At 45.3% G+C, this 15,639-nt stretch overlaps 5 protein-coding genes and 1 long non-coding RNA gene across 8 annotated transcripts in view; 3 read left to right on the forward strand and 3 right to left on the reverse strand.

Moving 5' to 3' along the window:
* LOC112344489 overlaps nt 1-8,702 on the forward strand; it is a 40,520-nt gene extending 31,818 nt beyond the window's left edge. The window contains exon 3 of the mRNA XM_024669375.1: nt 7,180-8,702. Coding sequence (XP_024525143.1) covers nt 7,180-8,422 — 1,243 coding nt within the window. The 3' untranslated portion in view covers nt 8,423-8,702. The remainder of the gene's footprint in view (nt 1-7,179) is intronic.
* LOC9654979 (flavanone 3-dioxygenase 2) lies at nt 4,865-7,005 on the reverse strand. 3 transcript variants are annotated; one of them, XM_024669380.1, is made up of 7 exons: nt 6,898-7,005; nt 6,629-6,787; nt 6,342-6,570; nt 5,986-6,276; nt 5,678-5,916; nt 5,294-5,615; nt 4,865-5,223 (listed from the first exon to the last, which is right to left on the reverse strand). In XM_024669380.1, exons 4-7 carry the CDS (start codon nt 6,169-6,171, stop codon nt 4,990-4,992), a joined length of 981 nt encoding a protein of 326 aa, XP_024525148.1. In that variant the 5' UTR covers nt 6,172-6,276; nt 6,342-6,570; nt 6,629-6,787; nt 6,898-7,005; the 3' UTR covers nt 4,865-4,989. The 3 variants fall into 3 exon arrangements, with proteins under 3 accessions (XP_024525148.1, XP_024525147.1, XP_024525149.1); XM_024669379.1 differs by having other exon boundaries at nt 5,986-6,570; XM_024669381.1 differs by lacking the exons at nt 6,629-6,787; nt 6,898-7,005 and having other exon boundaries at nt 5,986-6,279; nt 6,342-6,363.
* Nucleotides 8,703-8,776: 74 nt separating the features above from the next.
* LOC9654980 (signal recognition particle 54 kDa protein 2) lies at nt 8,777-10,560 on the forward strand. Its single transcript, XM_002964222.1, has 7 exons — nt 8,777-9,001; nt 9,051-9,455; nt 9,527-9,675; nt 9,742-9,842; nt 9,916-10,073; nt 10,141-10,243; nt 10,298-10,560. Exons 1-7 carry the CDS (start codon nt 8,777-8,779, stop codon nt 10,558-10,560), a joined length of 1,404 nt encoding a protein of 467 aa, XP_002964268.1.
* A 2,315-nt stretch (nt 10,561-12,875) lies between these two features.
* On the forward strand, nt 12,876-14,416 carry LOC9654127 (aldose 1-epimerase). The gene is made up of 5 exons (XM_002964223.2): nt 12,876-13,130; nt 13,288-13,337; nt 13,385-13,511; nt 13,571-13,678; nt 13,738-14,416. Exons 1-5 carry the CDS (start codon nt 12,920-12,922, stop codon nt 14,364-14,366), a joined length of 1,125 nt encoding a protein of 374 aa, XP_002964269.2. The 5' UTR covers nt 12,876-12,919; the 3' UTR covers nt 14,367-14,416.
* LOC112344469 lies at nt 13,140-13,876 on the reverse strand. Its single transcript, XR_002991703.1, has 3 exons — nt 13,775-13,876; nt 13,398-13,686; nt 13,140-13,344 (listed from the first exon to the last, which is right to left on the reverse strand). It is a non-coding gene; the product is annotated as an uncharacterized LOC112344469 (long non-coding RNA).
* On the reverse strand, nt 14,391-15,574 carry LOC9654128 (uncharacterized alpha-1,2-galactosyltransferase C637.06). Its single transcript, XM_002964619.2, has 5 exons — nt 15,072-15,574; nt 14,972-15,004; nt 14,836-14,926; nt 14,513-14,786; nt 14,391-14,421 (listed from the first exon to the last, which is right to left on the reverse strand). Exons 1-5 carry the CDS (start codon nt 15,561-15,563, stop codon nt 14,391-14,393), a joined length of 921 nt encoding a protein of 306 aa, XP_002964665.2. The 5' UTR covers nt 15,564-15,574.
* Nucleotides 15,575-15,639: the final 65 nt, after the last annotated feature.

A 15,639-nucleotide genomic window follows, 5' to 3' on the forward strand; every position in this document is an offset into this window, starting at 1 on the left:
AAACCTCCTTGGTCGAAAGATAAAAGCTCTTCGAGTTGATGGTGGTGGTGAATACCTCAACAATGAGCTTCGGGGCATCTGTCGTGATGTAGGCATAAGACTGCAAGCTACAGCCTGCTACACCCCCCAGCAAAATGGTGTTGCAGAAAGAAAGAATCATACTCTTGTCAATGCTGCTCGTGCTTTGTTAACTAATGCACATCTTGACAAGATGTTTTGGCAAGAGGCCATAGCCACAGCAATGCATGTACAAAATCGCCTTGCCACGGCTGCTTTGGATGGAAAAACCCATGAGGCATTTTGGACAGGTTCTACTCCTGATGTGTCCCACTTTCAGGTCTTCGGTTGTGCAGCATATGCACATACCCTTGATCAACTTTGGAAAAAGCTAGATCCCAAGAGTAAAAAATTCATCTTCATAGGATATGCATAGGACAACACTATCGGGAGAAAAGCTTACAAGTTGTGGGATCTTGCATCTCACAAGGCTATTGTAAGCACAGATGTCATGTTCAATGAAGACGACTTTCCCATGCGTACAGAGGCTCTTCAAGATCCTTCCTTTATTGCTGAGACTTGACTTGTTCCTTTGATCCCACTTATGGGAGATGGTCCACTCTTGCCTCCGCCTCAAGATCCTATTCATGAGTTGCCACCAGAGATTCCATTGTGGAATCCTCCACTTCTGGACATGCTTGAACCAGCTGATCCTCCTCTAGTTGAGGACAGGCCTCCAACACCTCCACCACCTTGTCGACGTCGTGGCATGCCTGATCCGATGCCAGTTCTTGATCACCCCTGGGAACGTCAGCCCTCGTTAAAAGTCCGGGAAAATGCTGAAGCAGATGCTGCAGAGCTTGATGACTTTTGTGGCCTTGTTGACATCGGCATCCCCATGACCTATGATAAGGCCATCTTAGGACCTGAGGCTTCATCTTGGATGGAAGCTATTGCGGAAGAAGTTTCTTCCATTCGGGCTAACGGAACTTATGTTCCAGTTGATTTAGCGCCACCGGGACGACGTGTTTTGGATCCAAAATGGATTTTTTCCAAAAAGTATGGGAAGATGGCCAGGTTGTACGTTATAAGGCACGGTTGGTTGTTCGCGGTTTTTGCCAAGTCCATGGCCTTCACTACGATGAAACATTCTCACCGGTTGTAAAAATGGCCAGCCTCCATACTCTTTTTGCCCTTGCGGCTGCTCGCAAATGGCAAGTCCACCATATGGATGTCAAAACTGCATTTCTGAATGGGGATTTGCAAGAGGACATCTATATGCATATACCTCCTGGTTTTGAGGACGATGTTGCCCTTGGTAGCCTTATATGGCAATTGCGGAAAGCTTTGTATGGCTTAAAACAGAGCTCCTGTATTTGGTATCAAAAATTTGATGCCACCCTACGTGCTCAAGGCTTTCGTCGCTGTTATGCTGATCACAATGTGTATGTCAATGGTCATGCTGAGTGCATGGTTATTGTGGCCCTCTACGTTGATGATTTGCTCATCATGGGTGATGACAACGATGCCATTGCTGCTCTGAAAGATGCTCTCAGCCAGCAATTCCAGATGAAGGACCTTGGCCAAGTCTCCTACTTTCTTGGCTTTGAAGTCACATGTGATCTTGATTCTGGTGGCTACATGCTTAGCCAACGACGTAAAGTTGAAGTCTTGCTGGATCGGTTTGGTATGCGTGATTGCCACCCCATCAAGACCCTGATGGTCATTGGTGCTATCGACCTCACAGTTGAGCAGTCTGGTGATCTTCTACCCACTGGGACTCCCTATTGGCATCTCATTGGTTGCCTCACATATTTGGCCCTGATGACTTGCCCCGACATCACATATGTGACTATTGCCTTGAGTCAGTACAACACATCACCAACCACCATACATTGGCAAGCTACCAAGCGTATCGTGAGATACCTTCGGGGCACTATGGATTATGGCATTGCTTATTCAGGGGGTGATGCATCATTAGCATGTTACACAGATGCTAGTTTTGCCAACAACAAAGGTCATCACTCGACTTCTGGCATTTGCCTTTCCTTCTCAGGAAGTGCCATCACGTGGGCCTCCAAGCGACAATCTGTGGTGGCCCTTTCTAGTGCAGAAGCGGAGTGCATCGCACTCACTACTGGTAGTAGGGACGTGGTCTGGGCTCGAGGGTTACTTGCTAAGCTGGGATGTGCATGAGCTGGCCCCACTACTTCTTGGTGTGACAACCGAAGCAGCATTGCCATGTCCAAGAACCCCGTCCACCATGCCCGCTCGAAGCACATTGAAGTCCAATTTCACTACGTGCGTGAGTTGGTTGACGGGGGCACCCTCGCCGTCCAACATCTCGGGACACAGGATATGCCAGCCAATCTTCTCACTAAGCCGTTGGGGTCACACCAGTTTCAGCTCCTACATGACAGATTTGGTTTGGTGAGTGGCTTCGGTTTGGGGGGGAGTGTTACACGACACACCCTCGCCACGTGTCCATTAGGGTTTTCCTGTTCTGTCCGCTAGCGGGGTGAGTGGCTTCGGTTTGGGGGGGAGTGTTACACGACACACCCTCGCCACGTGTCCATTAGGGTTTTCCTGTTCTATCCGCTAGCGCGGTGTGCTTTGATCCCGATTTGTCTCAAACATTACCTAGTGGCGCAAACAATCGGCCCTGTGTGATTGCTGTGCCTTCTCTGCAGAAAAAGGCTCCGAATGGGCTTTTTCATCCACCCTAACTTGGGAATCACAAGCTCCATCTGCCAATGTAACAACCAAAAAGAAACATTGAGCACCGCCACCAGCTGCAAGCCTTGAATGCCGCGAGCACCAGCGACCTCTGGAGAAATCTCTCGGTTCCCCGATGCACGAGTTGTAGAAGCGCTTCCTGCCCCAGCACCTCCCGGATCCATGAGCTATAGAAGTGTTTCCCTGATCATCGATTGGGAGCTGCTCTTGTTGCCCGCGCCACAGGTTGTCGCGGTCCTTGATCGAGCTCCCAGTGCGGAATTTGGCGTCCAGCTTGCTGGGTTCGTCTTGTAGCGCTTGCTCTTTGGTGCAACAGATCTAGAAAAAAGTGATTTCTCGGAGGATCATCAAAGCATTTTCAAGAGAAAGATCTGCCCAACAAATGGTAGCCGATGACGTGGCACGCTGCCAACCCAAGTGGAGCGTCACATCAACATTGGTTGTTTACTACTCATTCTACATGACAATATTATGGAGCAAACATCTCTTCAGCTTTCTGAAGAAATTTGTTCTTCGACGTGATGGGTTTGTGCTTAGCGATGTTATGGCTGAAACTAGCTGTCAGTTACTTAGGATTAAACATGCATTCAACACCGCACACTGCAGTATGTGTGGGGTGAGCTGATCTATGACACTGTCTCTTGGTTTAAATTCTCGCATGTTGAATTCTACAAATGAGTCAACGAAAGTTAATGTAGCGTTGGGAGGACAAATCAACAAGCACTACCTCCAGAAATACCATTTATGTTACTTTCATGTGTTGATCAACAAATACAGTAGACCTGAAACAGGAGGTTCAAGAAAAGGAAAAACCCCTTGGAAGTTATTTTACTAACCTTGAAGTAGGGATGATGCCTAAGCATTTTTCCATGGTATTCATGATGGTAGAACTTATAATGTTCTCAATGTTTATCCTAGTGTGAGCAACAATTCTACCCATAATGTTCATGTCAATGTGCGTGGAGTTAAGGATGTCAGCATACTATCAGTTCAGTGAACTAACTTTTACATGAAAATATGAATACTTATGAAACTTGAACATAGAATATTTACCTCATTCATCATAGCCAATTAGAAATTGTCATCTTTTGTATATTTAGTAGCTCTTGTAGTAGGATCACTGAATGGCTCAATCACAGGGTTTTGCAGGAACTTTATCCCATGTATGTATGTTATCTGATAGCTTGCCAAGTTGCACACGAACAAGCTCTAGATGGATCCATGAATTTGACTTCACCCATGTTGAGTGCCCCACATGTGGGAGCTAATCCGATGTTTAAGATAGTCTTGGACATTCGAGTTGACAATGTTGACCTATCTATTAGTCAAATGCTAGCTAAAACTGAATGTGAAAGTCAAAATGCTAGATGATATTTCCAAATACTTACAATCAGCTGAAACTAGGCATTTGTGCTCAAGACAAAGCTCATAACAGCAAGAAGAATGATTGATGGGACTTTTGCCAAAGCTTACCCGGTGCTACTGGAGCATATTCTGTAAGGAAGTGGATATGTTGGCCAGTAGGGAGTGGAGTCCAGGTGTGATTCAGCCGGGCAAAAGGGACTTGTATACGACATTCAACCGTATTAATCTTACCTCTGTAACTTTGGATATACCAAAGCATAACGGGCGAGGATTTGAACTGTACTTTCAACAAGCTATGACCAACGTAGCTGTTTCATAGACATAAGCCCGTGTGGTTTTGTGTCATGGTTTCTTGTGTTGATCTTCTAGTGACTTGCAGATTTCTCTATGAGTTCGCCCTCGATCAATATCTAGGTCTTGCTGAAAACTGCAGGCAAAAATTTCTCAACTATCTATCGAAGTTCAAGTTGCTGAGGGATGGCAGCTGAAAATCTCAAGAAAATGAAAAGAAAGAATGGACACCTGCTGGGAAACCACTGCTTTTGGTGAGGACTTTCACCTTAGTCATATCATTCTGGTACCTCAGAGCTTCTTCGCTGCCTTAAAAAAATGATGAGACTTTATATAATAAGAAGCTTCGTATGTCTTTCATATTGTGATTTTAAAAAGTTATATTGCTGAACAATACATTGCTGGACTTCCTCCCAGATTGTTAAACTTTTACGATCTTCTACGCAGCACACAGTCGGCTTGCCATGACATTTCGTACCTCTATATAATATTGTGATAAAATCTTTGCTTATCAAACTAAGATCCTTGTGAGCAAACATTTCTTGCAACTGTTTTATTTGTGAGAATGAGAAAAAATTGGTGCCTTTGACTACCCAAGACTCAAGCCACATAGACATTCTTCCCGGAGAAGTGCTCCGTGTACACCTCGTGCATGTAATCCCTATAAGTCCTGCTGCGGTACTTTGCTGGACTGTCCCGGCTCACCAGCTCTGGAATCGGGCTGATCTCCGCGTCTAGTGACGGCCCCAGGAACGCCCCAACGGACAGCCTTGAGCTCTTCGAGTTCACCATCACCCTGTGCAATATGCTCTTGTATCTCCCATTGCTGAGCTTCTGATACAAGACAATCAACCAAGACAAAGATCAATCCACAGTTTCTCAAAACGTTTTCGACTGCTCGTACCTCTAGCTGATCGCCCATGTTGACCACCAGCATTCCCTCGAGTGGCCTCACGTTGTACCAATCCTCGCCTTGCTTCAGCTGCAATCCCCCGACTCCATCCTGGAGCACAAACGTGAGGCCGCCGCTGTCAGTGTGGCCTTCCATGCCCAAGGCCTGCCTCGGGTTCGGGCAAGCCGGATAGAAGTTTGCTCTCGTCAGAAGAACCATGTCTGCGAATGCTTCCAGAAGACGGTTTGAGCGGAGGCCAAGTCCCTCGGACATGACCAACAGCATCCTCTTCCCGAGCTTGAAGATGTTTCTGGCGTACTCGGATCCAACGTCCCTGTTGCATATAGAGCGTCAGCAATCTAGAGCAATACCGTAATCAAGGAGTGAGAAACTGACTTGTAGCTGGCTGGGAACGCGGGCCAGGGGTGCGCTCCGAGGGACTCTTCCTTGAGCCACATCTGGAGGTGGTCGTGCCACTCGAGCTTCTCTTCTTTCGAAGGCATCATGCTGGTGCAGTAGCGGACGGGTGTGAAGATCTCCTCGGTGTAGTATCGCATCTTGTCCTGGCTGGGCGAGTTGAAGAACTCGAGAGCGCACCTCATCACATCCTCGGTGTGAATTCCGTGGTTCTTGAGCTGCAAGTCAGAAGAACAACAACTTAGCAAACATGTACTACAGGAAAAAGATCTTTCTTGAAAACTTACGTAGAAAATTCCGTACTTTGTACAAGCGTCAACGAGATCCCTCTCGAAGCTCTCGCTTGCCACATCGACTATCGGCAGCACCGCGTACCGGGAGACATCGGCAGCTTCATTCGGCATCATGTATCTGTCTGGAACGCTGTCCAGCATCCCGTTGCAGCTGTCAACAAATGCCTTGATGCCAGCCATGGATGGGACTGTGTAACCAAGAAAGCTTGAAAGATGAAAGATTGTATGCTTGGATGCTAGGCTTTCTCAACTTTGAGATGCGGATATCAGTGTCCTCCCAGTGCCCTGCTTATATAGTTGCAAAAAATAAGATTTTCAGGTCGGCAGCACGAAGATGATAAAAACGTTACCATTGCGCCGATTCCGGATCCGCCCCCGCTCAAGACCAATTTGTAGACTTTTCCGTACCCGTGACTTGACCAGCGTCCGCATCTGACCCTGCCCCAGATCCACATCAAGCGTCAATGCTCAACTTAGTTGACCCACGACATAGAAAATTGGAGCCACGAAACTTCGGAATTGTCACGTTTTTGTATCGAACAGGAAAGATCGTCCACGCAAGTCCGGTCGTGGCACGGACTGCAAAAACAAAAGCCTTTGCATAAAGGACGATGATTTTATAGAGCTTTCTTGTTACCTCACAGCGCTGGCGGCAATGGCGCTAGCAATGGCCAAGGAACTCTTCTCCATCGCCAGCAATCGCTGGATCATCGCAGTGTCGGGCTTCTACCTGATAGCAATCACCGGAGGCACGCTCACCAGCTTCAGCTTGTTCTCGCAAGAGCTCAAAGTCTCCCTGCATTACAAGCAAGAGTCCGTCAATACCATCAGTTTTTTCAAGGATCTCGGCACCAGCATGGCTTTCCTGGCCGGCTTGCTCAATGCGAGAGTCGGACCCCGTCTCACCATGCTCGTCTCCGCATTGCTCAACTTGTTCGGCTACACCATGGCCTGGCTCGCCATCACCCACCAGATTGCTCGTCCACCGGCATGGCAAATGAGCTTCTACATGTTTCTCGTCGGCGCCTCTGTAGGCTTTGCAGTCACGGCTGTCCTGTCGACCTGTGCCACGAACTTCCCCAAACATCACCAGGGGATGCTGCTGAGCTTGCTCGACGGCAGCAATGGCCTGGGAGCAACCGCATTCGCGGTTGTGTTCCAGACTTTCTTCCAGTTCCACGCTCGCTCCTTTCTGCTCTTCCTGGGGCTGCTACCGACGTTCCTGTATCTGCTGCTTGGCCTCTTCCTCGGGCCCGTGCCTGTCGTCGAGAGGCCCAGCGACAAGCCCATTCTTAACTCGTTCCTCATCACCACTTTTGCCTTGGCGGGCTATCTCCTCGTCGTCACAGTCATCGAGGGGACCATACCGAGCAGGCTTCCAGACTCGGTGCCTTTGGTGTTCTTCGGGTTGATGCTGGTCATCGTCCTACCTCCGGTTGTTCTGGTTGTCCGAGCTGAGCTTCGATCACATTCGAACGGTGCTGGTGTTGTCGATCAACTGCAAAGCATCCAGACACCACCGCCAACTGAGAAGTCTGTCGAGCAACTTGAAAGCATCCACGCACCACCGCCAACTGATAAGTTTGAAGCTCAGCTCGCGGATATGAATTCCACCCCGAGTGCTCTGCAAGTCGTCGACCATTCTCAAGCTTCCGGCGCTGGCAGCTGCAGATGGTTCCAAGTCCCGGCGAGAGGTAAGGACTACAGGCTCGTCCACGCCTTGCTGAGCATCGATATGTGGCTCATGCTCATCGCGACTTCCTGCGGCCTGGGAACCGTGTCCACCTTCTACAACAACTTGGGCCAGCTGAGCGACTCCCTGGGATACTCCACCGCAAGGATGAACATCTTCGTGGCTCTCCTCAACATCTGGGACTTCCTGGGAGCAATCGGCTGCGGCTTTGCGTCCGAGATACTCCTGCACAAGTTTGGCATTGGACGGCCGTTCGTGTTCGCTGCGGTGGTCGGCTTTCTAGCGCTCGGCAACTTGCTCATCGCCTTGGGCCTTCCCGGCGCGCTGTACATCGGCTCCATCATCATCGGCCTCGCCACCGGAGGCCAGTGGGCGGTGCTGTCGACCATCATCGCGGAGATCTTCGGGCTCAAGCACTATGGAGTTCTCCAGAGCTTCCCAAACATCGCAAAGGGGATTGGGACGTTCGTCCTATCAGTGGAAGTTGCGGGTGTGTTTTACGATCGGCAAGCCAGGAGATACCGGGGCCCCGACACGCTGGAGGCCGGGCTCTTGTGCCACGGTGCCAAGTGCTACAGCGAAACCTTCTTCGTCATGGCCGCTACCTGTTTGTTTGGGTGCGCCATCGCCGTGGTTCTCAGCTTGAGGTCCGCCAAGTTCTACCGTGCGGAGGTGAGGCCCAAGTTGATGAGAAAAGTTGCTCCTGCTACTGTTGACGATGGAGTCCAGTCATGCTAGCAGAGCTTTCATCTTCCATTTTTTTTGGGTCCAAGCTGTACAAGAACCAATGATCACATGAAAGGCCAAACAATAAGAGTAGAATAGGATGCTTCCAGCGTTTTTCAAAAAATAGAACTGGCAAGAGCTTCCGGAGCGACCAAATGCTTTCTTTCTTTCCTGGAGGGCCGTGCATTTCAATCGGAGGGAAGAATGCTATCATCCCAATGCTAGAAATACTCCAGCGCCAGAGCGCTTGGGATCGGATTCTTACCTCGATCGAGAGTGGATGAGAACAGGATCACTACGCCCTTTTAGGGTTTTTCGCCCTTTTGATTCAGTATTTAACTGGGCTTTTTTAGGGTTTACTCGACAATGGTGCTAGGAGAACTCGGCAGCCGCATCTCTGGCGCGATCCAGAGGCTCAACACCGCGACCGTAATCGACGACAAGGCACTCACGATTTGCGTGAACGAGATCACCCACGCACTGCTCCAAGCCGACGTCCAGTTCAAGCTGGTCCAAGCGCTCTCCTCAAACGTAAGGAAATCGGTGGAGAAGCTCGCGGCCGGGCATGACAAGAGACATATCATCCAAAAGGTGACCATTCCTTCGATTCAATGATTCATGATCTAATCTTTATCTCTAGGCTGTTTTCCATGAACTCCGTGCCATGCTTGACGCTGGAAAGCCATCGTTTACTCCCACAAAAGGAAGAACCAACGTCGTCATGCTCGTGGGATTGCAAGGGTGTGGGAAGACCACGACGTGCACCAAGTATGCTCTTCACTACAGGAAGAAGGGCTTTAATCCGGCTCTGGTCTGCGCGGACACCTTCCGGGCTGGAGCATTCGATCAGCTAAAGCAGAACGCCACGAAGGTGAAGATCCCCTTCTACGGAAGCTATACGGAGACAGACCCGGTGGTGATTGCCCAAGAGGGCGTCAGGAAGTTCGCCGACGCAAAGCACGACTTGATCATTCTTGACACTAGTGGAAGACACAAACAAGAGAATGCGCTGTTTGAGGAGATGCGCCAGCTTGCCGCTGCTACAGTAAGTTTTCTTCGTTTTTTTAACGGCTTAAATTAACGAGGATACTTAGCATTTGCTCTCGAACTTTACAGAACCCCGACTTGATCATTTTCGTCATGGATAGCAGCATTGGGCAAGCTGCGAATGATCAAGCACTGGCCTTTAGAGAGAGCGCTAAGGTCGGTGCTGTTATAATCACCAAGATAGATGGCCATGCAAAAGGTGGCGGCGCTCTTAGTGCGTAAGTATTCCTTTAGTTCGATTTCGTAGACATGATGTGATATACTAAAATCTTGACAATTGCCAGGGTAGCTGCAACAAAAAGCCCTATAATTTTCTTGGGAACTGGAGAAAAGGCAGACGCTTTTGAAACTTTCGAGTCCAAAGCTTTTGTCAGCAGATTACTCGGTAAGTTTATCTCTCTTTTTCCCCATCTGGAACTTGGAATAGACTTCTGATTCGACTCAACGTGTTTTTCCAGGCATGGGAGATATAGCTGGTTTTGCTAACAAAATCAAAGAGGTTGTTCCAAGTGAATTGCAGCCAGAGTTGGTGCAAAAACTGGCGGATGGAAACATCAGTTTTAAATTCTTGTGCGATCAAATTGAGAACATTACTAGCATGGGATCTCTAAGTCAGGTATGATAATGGCTGAGATCTTACTAATCTTGAAAGTATCCACTGATTTTTCTGATTGTGTGCGCAGCTCATGTCCATGATTCCAGGATTCAACAACATAAATGTGCAGAGTTTTGACATTCAACAGTTTAGGAAATACAGAGTAATTCTTGACTCTATGACAAATGAAGGTGGTCTCAAACTCTGCCTCTGATTCGAATGCAAAGCTAACCATTGAATTGCAGAACGCAACAGCTCCAGTTTGTCGGAATCTCGTATACTCCGACTCGCTAAGGGCTCGGGAACCAGTGTTGACAACGTCCAGCAGATGGTGAATCATGTAAAAACAATGTCCAAACAGATGAAAGGCCTGAAGCTCAACAAGAAAGGGGACCTCGGCAAAGGAAAGAGTATGCAAGACTTGAGTAAGATGCTGCCAGCAAACATTGTCAAGCAATTTGGTGGAATGGGAGGGCTCCAAACTTTGATGAAGCAATTGCCAAGATAGAAATGCTAAAGGAAAATAGTGAGTCATACTTGCATGGAGTGTTGAGTGTCTTCATTCACAGCATGGTACCTCTGGGGTGAGGAAAGATGCCCAAGACTAGAGGAAAATATAGCTCAATAGCTGCTAAGTGAGATTAATCTAAATGAATATGAACAACTCAGTTTTTATTCATAAGCAGATATTTAATTTGTAAGTTAAACCTTATTTCACTGACATATCCTATATTTATGTCTACTAAATAAATGTATTTTTATTTTATTTTTTTGGTCTACCAGATTTATGGCTATGTATTTCATCATTAGAGCTCTCTTTGTAATTTTATTTTTAGCACCTTTTTTCCTCATGAAATCTTTGAGCATGTAAATATTTAAATTATAGTTTAATTTTAAATTAATTACTTTTTCTTCTTGTGTTCAGAGACAACATAGAGATTTCTTTCCAAGGTACACATTAATATCTATTCACTTACCAGCTTGATATAATGAGGAAGAATGGGAATAATCATTAAAAAATTTAAGTACCAAAAAACATTTAACAAAAAATGTTTATCTATTTTATTTTACTTTTGCTATAAGGAATATTGTCATTATAACAAATTAGATATATAAATGATACGAAAAAGTAAAACTCTTAAGAAACACTTCAAGATTTATAAAAAGGAAGATAATTAAATATATATTATTTAAAATATACAACACACATGCACATACATAAATATGTGTGTGTCTATATATATATATATATATAAATATTATAGGTGATATAAATAATTTTGTTAACAAAGTAAATTCAGAATTGATGAAGATATTAGAATCAACAAGTCCATTAGCACATCAACAAAGACACAATTGCTTAGAGATCTATTAACATTTATCACTATTTAAGTAGGTTCAACCATTTTTATTTTAATCTGTTTGTGTAAAATCTTAATAAATAATTTTGTTCTCACATATTTCATATATAAAATGCTAATTGTTTTAAAAATTGATTTATTATATGTACAAAATTTGACATATATACCTTATAAAATTTACTTTTTATTTTAAAGAATTTCAACTTCATTATTCACTCTCATACATATTTTATAATTTTAAAATTTTTATGGATATAAAAAAATATACAATTACAAATATACCAATTAATATATTTTTATATCCAAAGCTAGAGAATAACTTTTAAAATATTATAAATTTTGAATTTTCTCTTATAAATTAATGTAAAATGAATAACAGAAAAAACATTTTATGGAGATATGATACCTATTGTTTTACTAAAATCATTTAAGAAATTAAATTAATTTATTTACTAAAATAAATATAAAATGGTGTTATTAAACTTTACAATCATATTCTGATTTAAAAAGCCCACTGCTAATTAAAGAATAAAACTAATTCTAAGTAGTAGAGTTTATCTTTTTTTTATTATAGTGTAAATAGATGGGATGAACTTTTGAGAGCGGATGCCAAATAAGTTAACAAAAATCAAAAGTATAAATACTGTCTTCTGGAAGCACTATAACATCAATATCACATTTAACTTTACACTGAATTGTGCTTTTGGAATAGAGTAAGGATTTCAAAAATAAAAACAATAAAGTATCCAAGGTGAGTTAAAATTTTTATATTCTAATATAATGTGGGAGATATATATCTTATATCTCATATTATATATTTTATAGGGAAAAAATGAAAACAAAAATTAGGTGTTTTTTATTTTTTCTAATATTCTTATAATTTATTTACAATTCCTCATGATAAACTTCATTTTAAGCTTATACATCTTAAAATTTTGTCTTTAAGCTAGTGATTATTTTCAGTTGATATTTGTGACTAGAAATTAAAACACCATAATTTTAAAAAAAATTAGTAAATAGGTTAAATTTCATTACCTCTAAAACTAAAATAGAGTTGTAGAATCAAAAGATTAAATGATTGAATTTTATACATATTATTTTTAATATAATTAATATGAAATAATAAAATTGAGGATGAAGTTTCGTCTAGTCAAACTTTAAATATAACAAGTACAGCTTTTGTTATTTTTATGTTAACAAGATTTTTAGCATGTATTGCTTCATTTTTCTTTATCAAGTAGAGACTGCAACAAATGATCCTCCAAGCTCTATGAAAGATTTCTCCTCTCTCTTCTGACAATGGCTTAGACAATGTCATATAATTCATTCCATAGAAATATCCACTCTTGATTGTCCCAGATTAGATGCGAATGGCGACGAAGAGTCTACGCTGAATTTAGTGAATGAACTAACGTTGGTTTGAAAGATCAAACATGGCTAAGGATAAGTTCCGAATATTCGCCCTTCTTTGAAATAATTTGGGACTCGCGTTTGGACGAGAGCGAAATGGCTAAGTTTGCGATGTTGCTGTTGCCGGCTGTGGCAGCGCTCACGGCATTGGCGACAAATCCAGGGGCGGAGAACGAGGCAGTGACCGTGGAAGCGTGGGGACGAGGCGGAGCGCTCCTCTACACTCTGACCGCTGGAACCACCACGCTTCGCATCACTGACTGGGGAGCTACGATCACCTCTCTCACAATGCTCGATCCAAGAACAGGCAAGCGTCAAGGAGTGAATGATTGATTGATCCAATCAGTCCTGCTTTCTCTATTTATTTTTTATAGTTTTTCCAAGCTTTTCCTTGTCCAGAGTGCCAATCTCTGTCGCGACAGTCTGGTCGTCTTTGGACTCAAGTGTTTTGTCCTGACTTACAGGAAAGGATGTGGACATCGTCCTGGGGCTTGACTCGCTAGAACCTTACATGGTAAGTCCTGGAAAAACTTGCAAGGTTATTATCAGAACTCTCACCAGGATGGAACGTCACCTTACTTTGGTGCCATTGTCGGCCGGGTTGCTAACCGGATCAAAGACGCCAGGTTCACTCTCAATGGCACCACGTACTTCTTGATGGGCAACGATCATAACAACACCTTACATGGTTTGTCTTCAAATCTCGCAAAAGTAAAGGGCTAACGAGAGAGAGAGAGCAAATCACAGGAGGATTTATCGGCTATAACAACATACTCTGGCGGTCTCGAGTAGCATCAAAGGATCCTTCTTCACCGTCTGTCGAGTTTCTCCTGTACAGCTACAACACCGAGCAAGGTAAAGACCTGCAGAGACGAGTAAGAACCTTGAAACAAAAAAAAAAAAATGCCTTGCAGGATTTCCTGGCGACATAGACGTGACTGTAACTTATACCTTGTCTGGCGAAAACGAGCTGAGAGTGGAGCTAATCGCCTCGACCCGGAACAAGATGACACCGGTGAACTTGGCTCATCACAGCTACTGGAACCTCGCCGGTCATAACAGCGGGAGCATCCTTAACCACACGGTAAAGATCTTGGCTTCTCACTACACCCCTGTGGATGCTCTGCTTATTCCCACCGGAGAGATTGCTCCAGTGGCGGAAACGCCGTTCGACTTCCTCGAGCCGATGAGCATCGGCAGCCGCATTGAGTCCGTCCCTGGAGGATACGACCATAACTTCGCCTTGGATAAAACCGTTCGAGACGACGAAGGACTTTACCACGCCGTGACCCTGGAAGATCCCGTCAGCACGAGAAAGATGGAAATCTGGACGAACCAGCCAGGAGTCCAGTTCTACTCCGGTAACCAGATAGTGAGGATCGAAGGCAAAGGCGGGGCTGTCTATTCCAAGCATGCCGGCTTGTGTCTGGAGACTCAAGGCTTCCCTAACGCTGTCAACCAGCCAAACTTTCCGAGCGTGATCCTCAACTCGGGAGATGTCTATAACCATGTCATGGTCCATAAGTTCAGCAGCTCCTTGTGAGATGTCTCTGCCCTCTTAAGAAATTCATGAATCCACCTCTTCTTGTTGTCCACTCCTGCAAGGTGCACCATAAAGTCTCCAGTGGAATAAGTACCTTCACGTCACGATGAAGGAAATATATCAGACGACTCAAAGAACTCCAAAACCGGCTCTTACCTTTCCACACCATTCTCGTCATTACCAGAAGTCGATACACATTTCTCCAGGTAGGCATCCAGAGGTAAGAGTTGAATAAACACTGCATTCGAGGAACGTGGATGTGCTTTTGCCTTTCCTCCGCGGGCATAGACTGAATCAGAAACTTGAGCGCATCATTGTCTCCGCTCTTGGACTCGCCAAACGGTTTGATATGCGATGTCTGGTTCCACCACCGGGTGAGAAAGTCCCTGCTCCACGCACTGTCACGAATGAAGAACATCCCTGCAAAGAGTGTAAGCGAAAGGACACTACAAATGTAAAAAAAACTCGCCTGCATTGAATCCCGTCACGTCCTGCGTGATGATAAGATCTGGCCTGTCCTCATACTTGACATCTCCAAGCGTGGAACTCACCACCTCTTCCTAGTCTGCCAGATTAGTGCCTTTGAGATCTCAAACGAGACTTACCAGCGTCACTGCAAAGTTCGTCACGAGAGAGTCCTGGAAGGAAACTATGAGAAGCCAAAGACGAAAAAATCAATGGAGGAAGGAGAAAGATGGAGCTTACGGCATCGTTCCAGAAGATCCAGTCGTAGCTCCCCAGATGCTTGCGAACTGCCTTGATCTTGCTCCAGCTCGGGGGCCTCTCAGCGTCAAGAACGTCACTGGCGTCAATGAAGCCATAGCCATGCATCGCGGCGTATCTCTGCTTGTTGGGAGACACGAGCTGCATCATCCCGTGGAACGATCTGTGCGGCACGGTGCTCAGATCGTCGGAGCAGCTCACAATCCCAAAACTCAACTCCTGTCGCGGGCCAATCCCACTGCTGCATTGCCTTCCAAGCCTGTTGGCATTCAAGAGGAGAAATCTGGCGCACAGAGAGGCCGCGATTGCGGTACCGGCGATGGCGAATAAGAGCGCCAATGCGGTGACGAGGAGGCGGGGGCCGCGGCGCCGCCTAATCATCCGTGAGACTGACCTCTTGTCCGAATCGCTCTTGAGTGGGGCGAGGGGGGCTAGAGAATCCTCGTGCCGCCGACGAAGGCTGCGATTTCCCATAGCTCTGCTTAGAACAGAGAATAGGGCAAAATGAGTTTTAAGGACATAAAGTTCCAAAGATATTTGGCTTATCTTA

Source organism: Selaginella moellendorffii, unplaced genomic scaffold, assembly GCF_000143415.4.
Source record: "Selaginella moellendorffii unplaced genomic scaffold, v1.0 SELMOscaffold_4, whole genome shotgun sequence".
NCBI lineage: Eukaryota > Viridiplantae > Streptophyta > Lycopodiopsida > Selaginellales > Selaginellaceae > Selaginella > Selaginella moellendorffii.

Bases quoted from the DNA above. Each gene is read 5' to 3' on its own strand.
- LOC9654979 (XM_024669380.1), bottom strand. From the start codon at position 6,171: ATGGCTGGCATCAAGGCATTTGTTGACAGCTGCAACGGGATGCTGGAC. The intron at 5,917-5,985 runs GTAAGTTTTCAA...TCTGACTTGCAG, and splicing joins CAAAGTACGGAATTTTCTAC to CTCAAGAACCACGGAATTCA. The intron at 5,616-5,677 runs GTCAGTTTCTCA...TATATGCAACAG, and splicing joins GCGTTCCCAGCCAGCTACAA to GGACGTTGGATCCGAGTACG.
- LOC9654980 (XM_002964222.1), top strand. From the start codon at position 8,777: ATGGTGCTAGGAGAACTCGGCAGCCGCATCTCTGGCGCGATCCAGAGG. The intron at 9,002-9,050 runs GTGACCATTCCT...CTTTATCTCTAG, and splicing joins AGAGACATATCATCCAAAAG to GCTGTTTTCCATGAACTCCG. The intron at 10,244-10,297 runs GTGGTCTCAAAC...ATTGAATTGCAG, and splicing joins TGACTCTATGACAAATGAAG to AACGCAACAGCTCCAGTTTG.
- LOC9654127 (XM_002964223.2), top strand. From the start codon at position 12,920: ATGGCTAAGTTTGCGATGTTGCTGTTGCCGGCTGTGGCAGCGCTCACG. The intron at 13,131-13,287 runs GCAAGCGTCAAG...CCTGACTTACAG, and splicing joins AATGCTCGATCCAAGAACAG to GAAAGGATGTGGACATCGTC. The intron at 13,338-13,384 runs GTAAGTCCTGGA...AACTCTCACCAG, and splicing joins ACTCGCTAGAACCTTACATG to GATGGAACGTCACCTTACTT.
- LOC9654128 (XM_002964619.2), bottom strand. From the start codon at position 15,563: ATGGGAAATCGCAGCCTTCGTCGGCGGCACGAGGATTCTCTAGCCCCC. The intron at 15,005-15,071 runs GTAAGCTCCATC...GTTTCCTTCCAG, and splicing joins GGATCTTCTGGAACGATGCC to GACTCTCTCGTGACGAACTT. The intron at 14,787-14,835 runs GCGAGTTTTTTT...CACTCTTTGCAG, and splicing joins CGTGACGGGATTCAATGCAG to GGATGTTCTTCATTCGTGAC.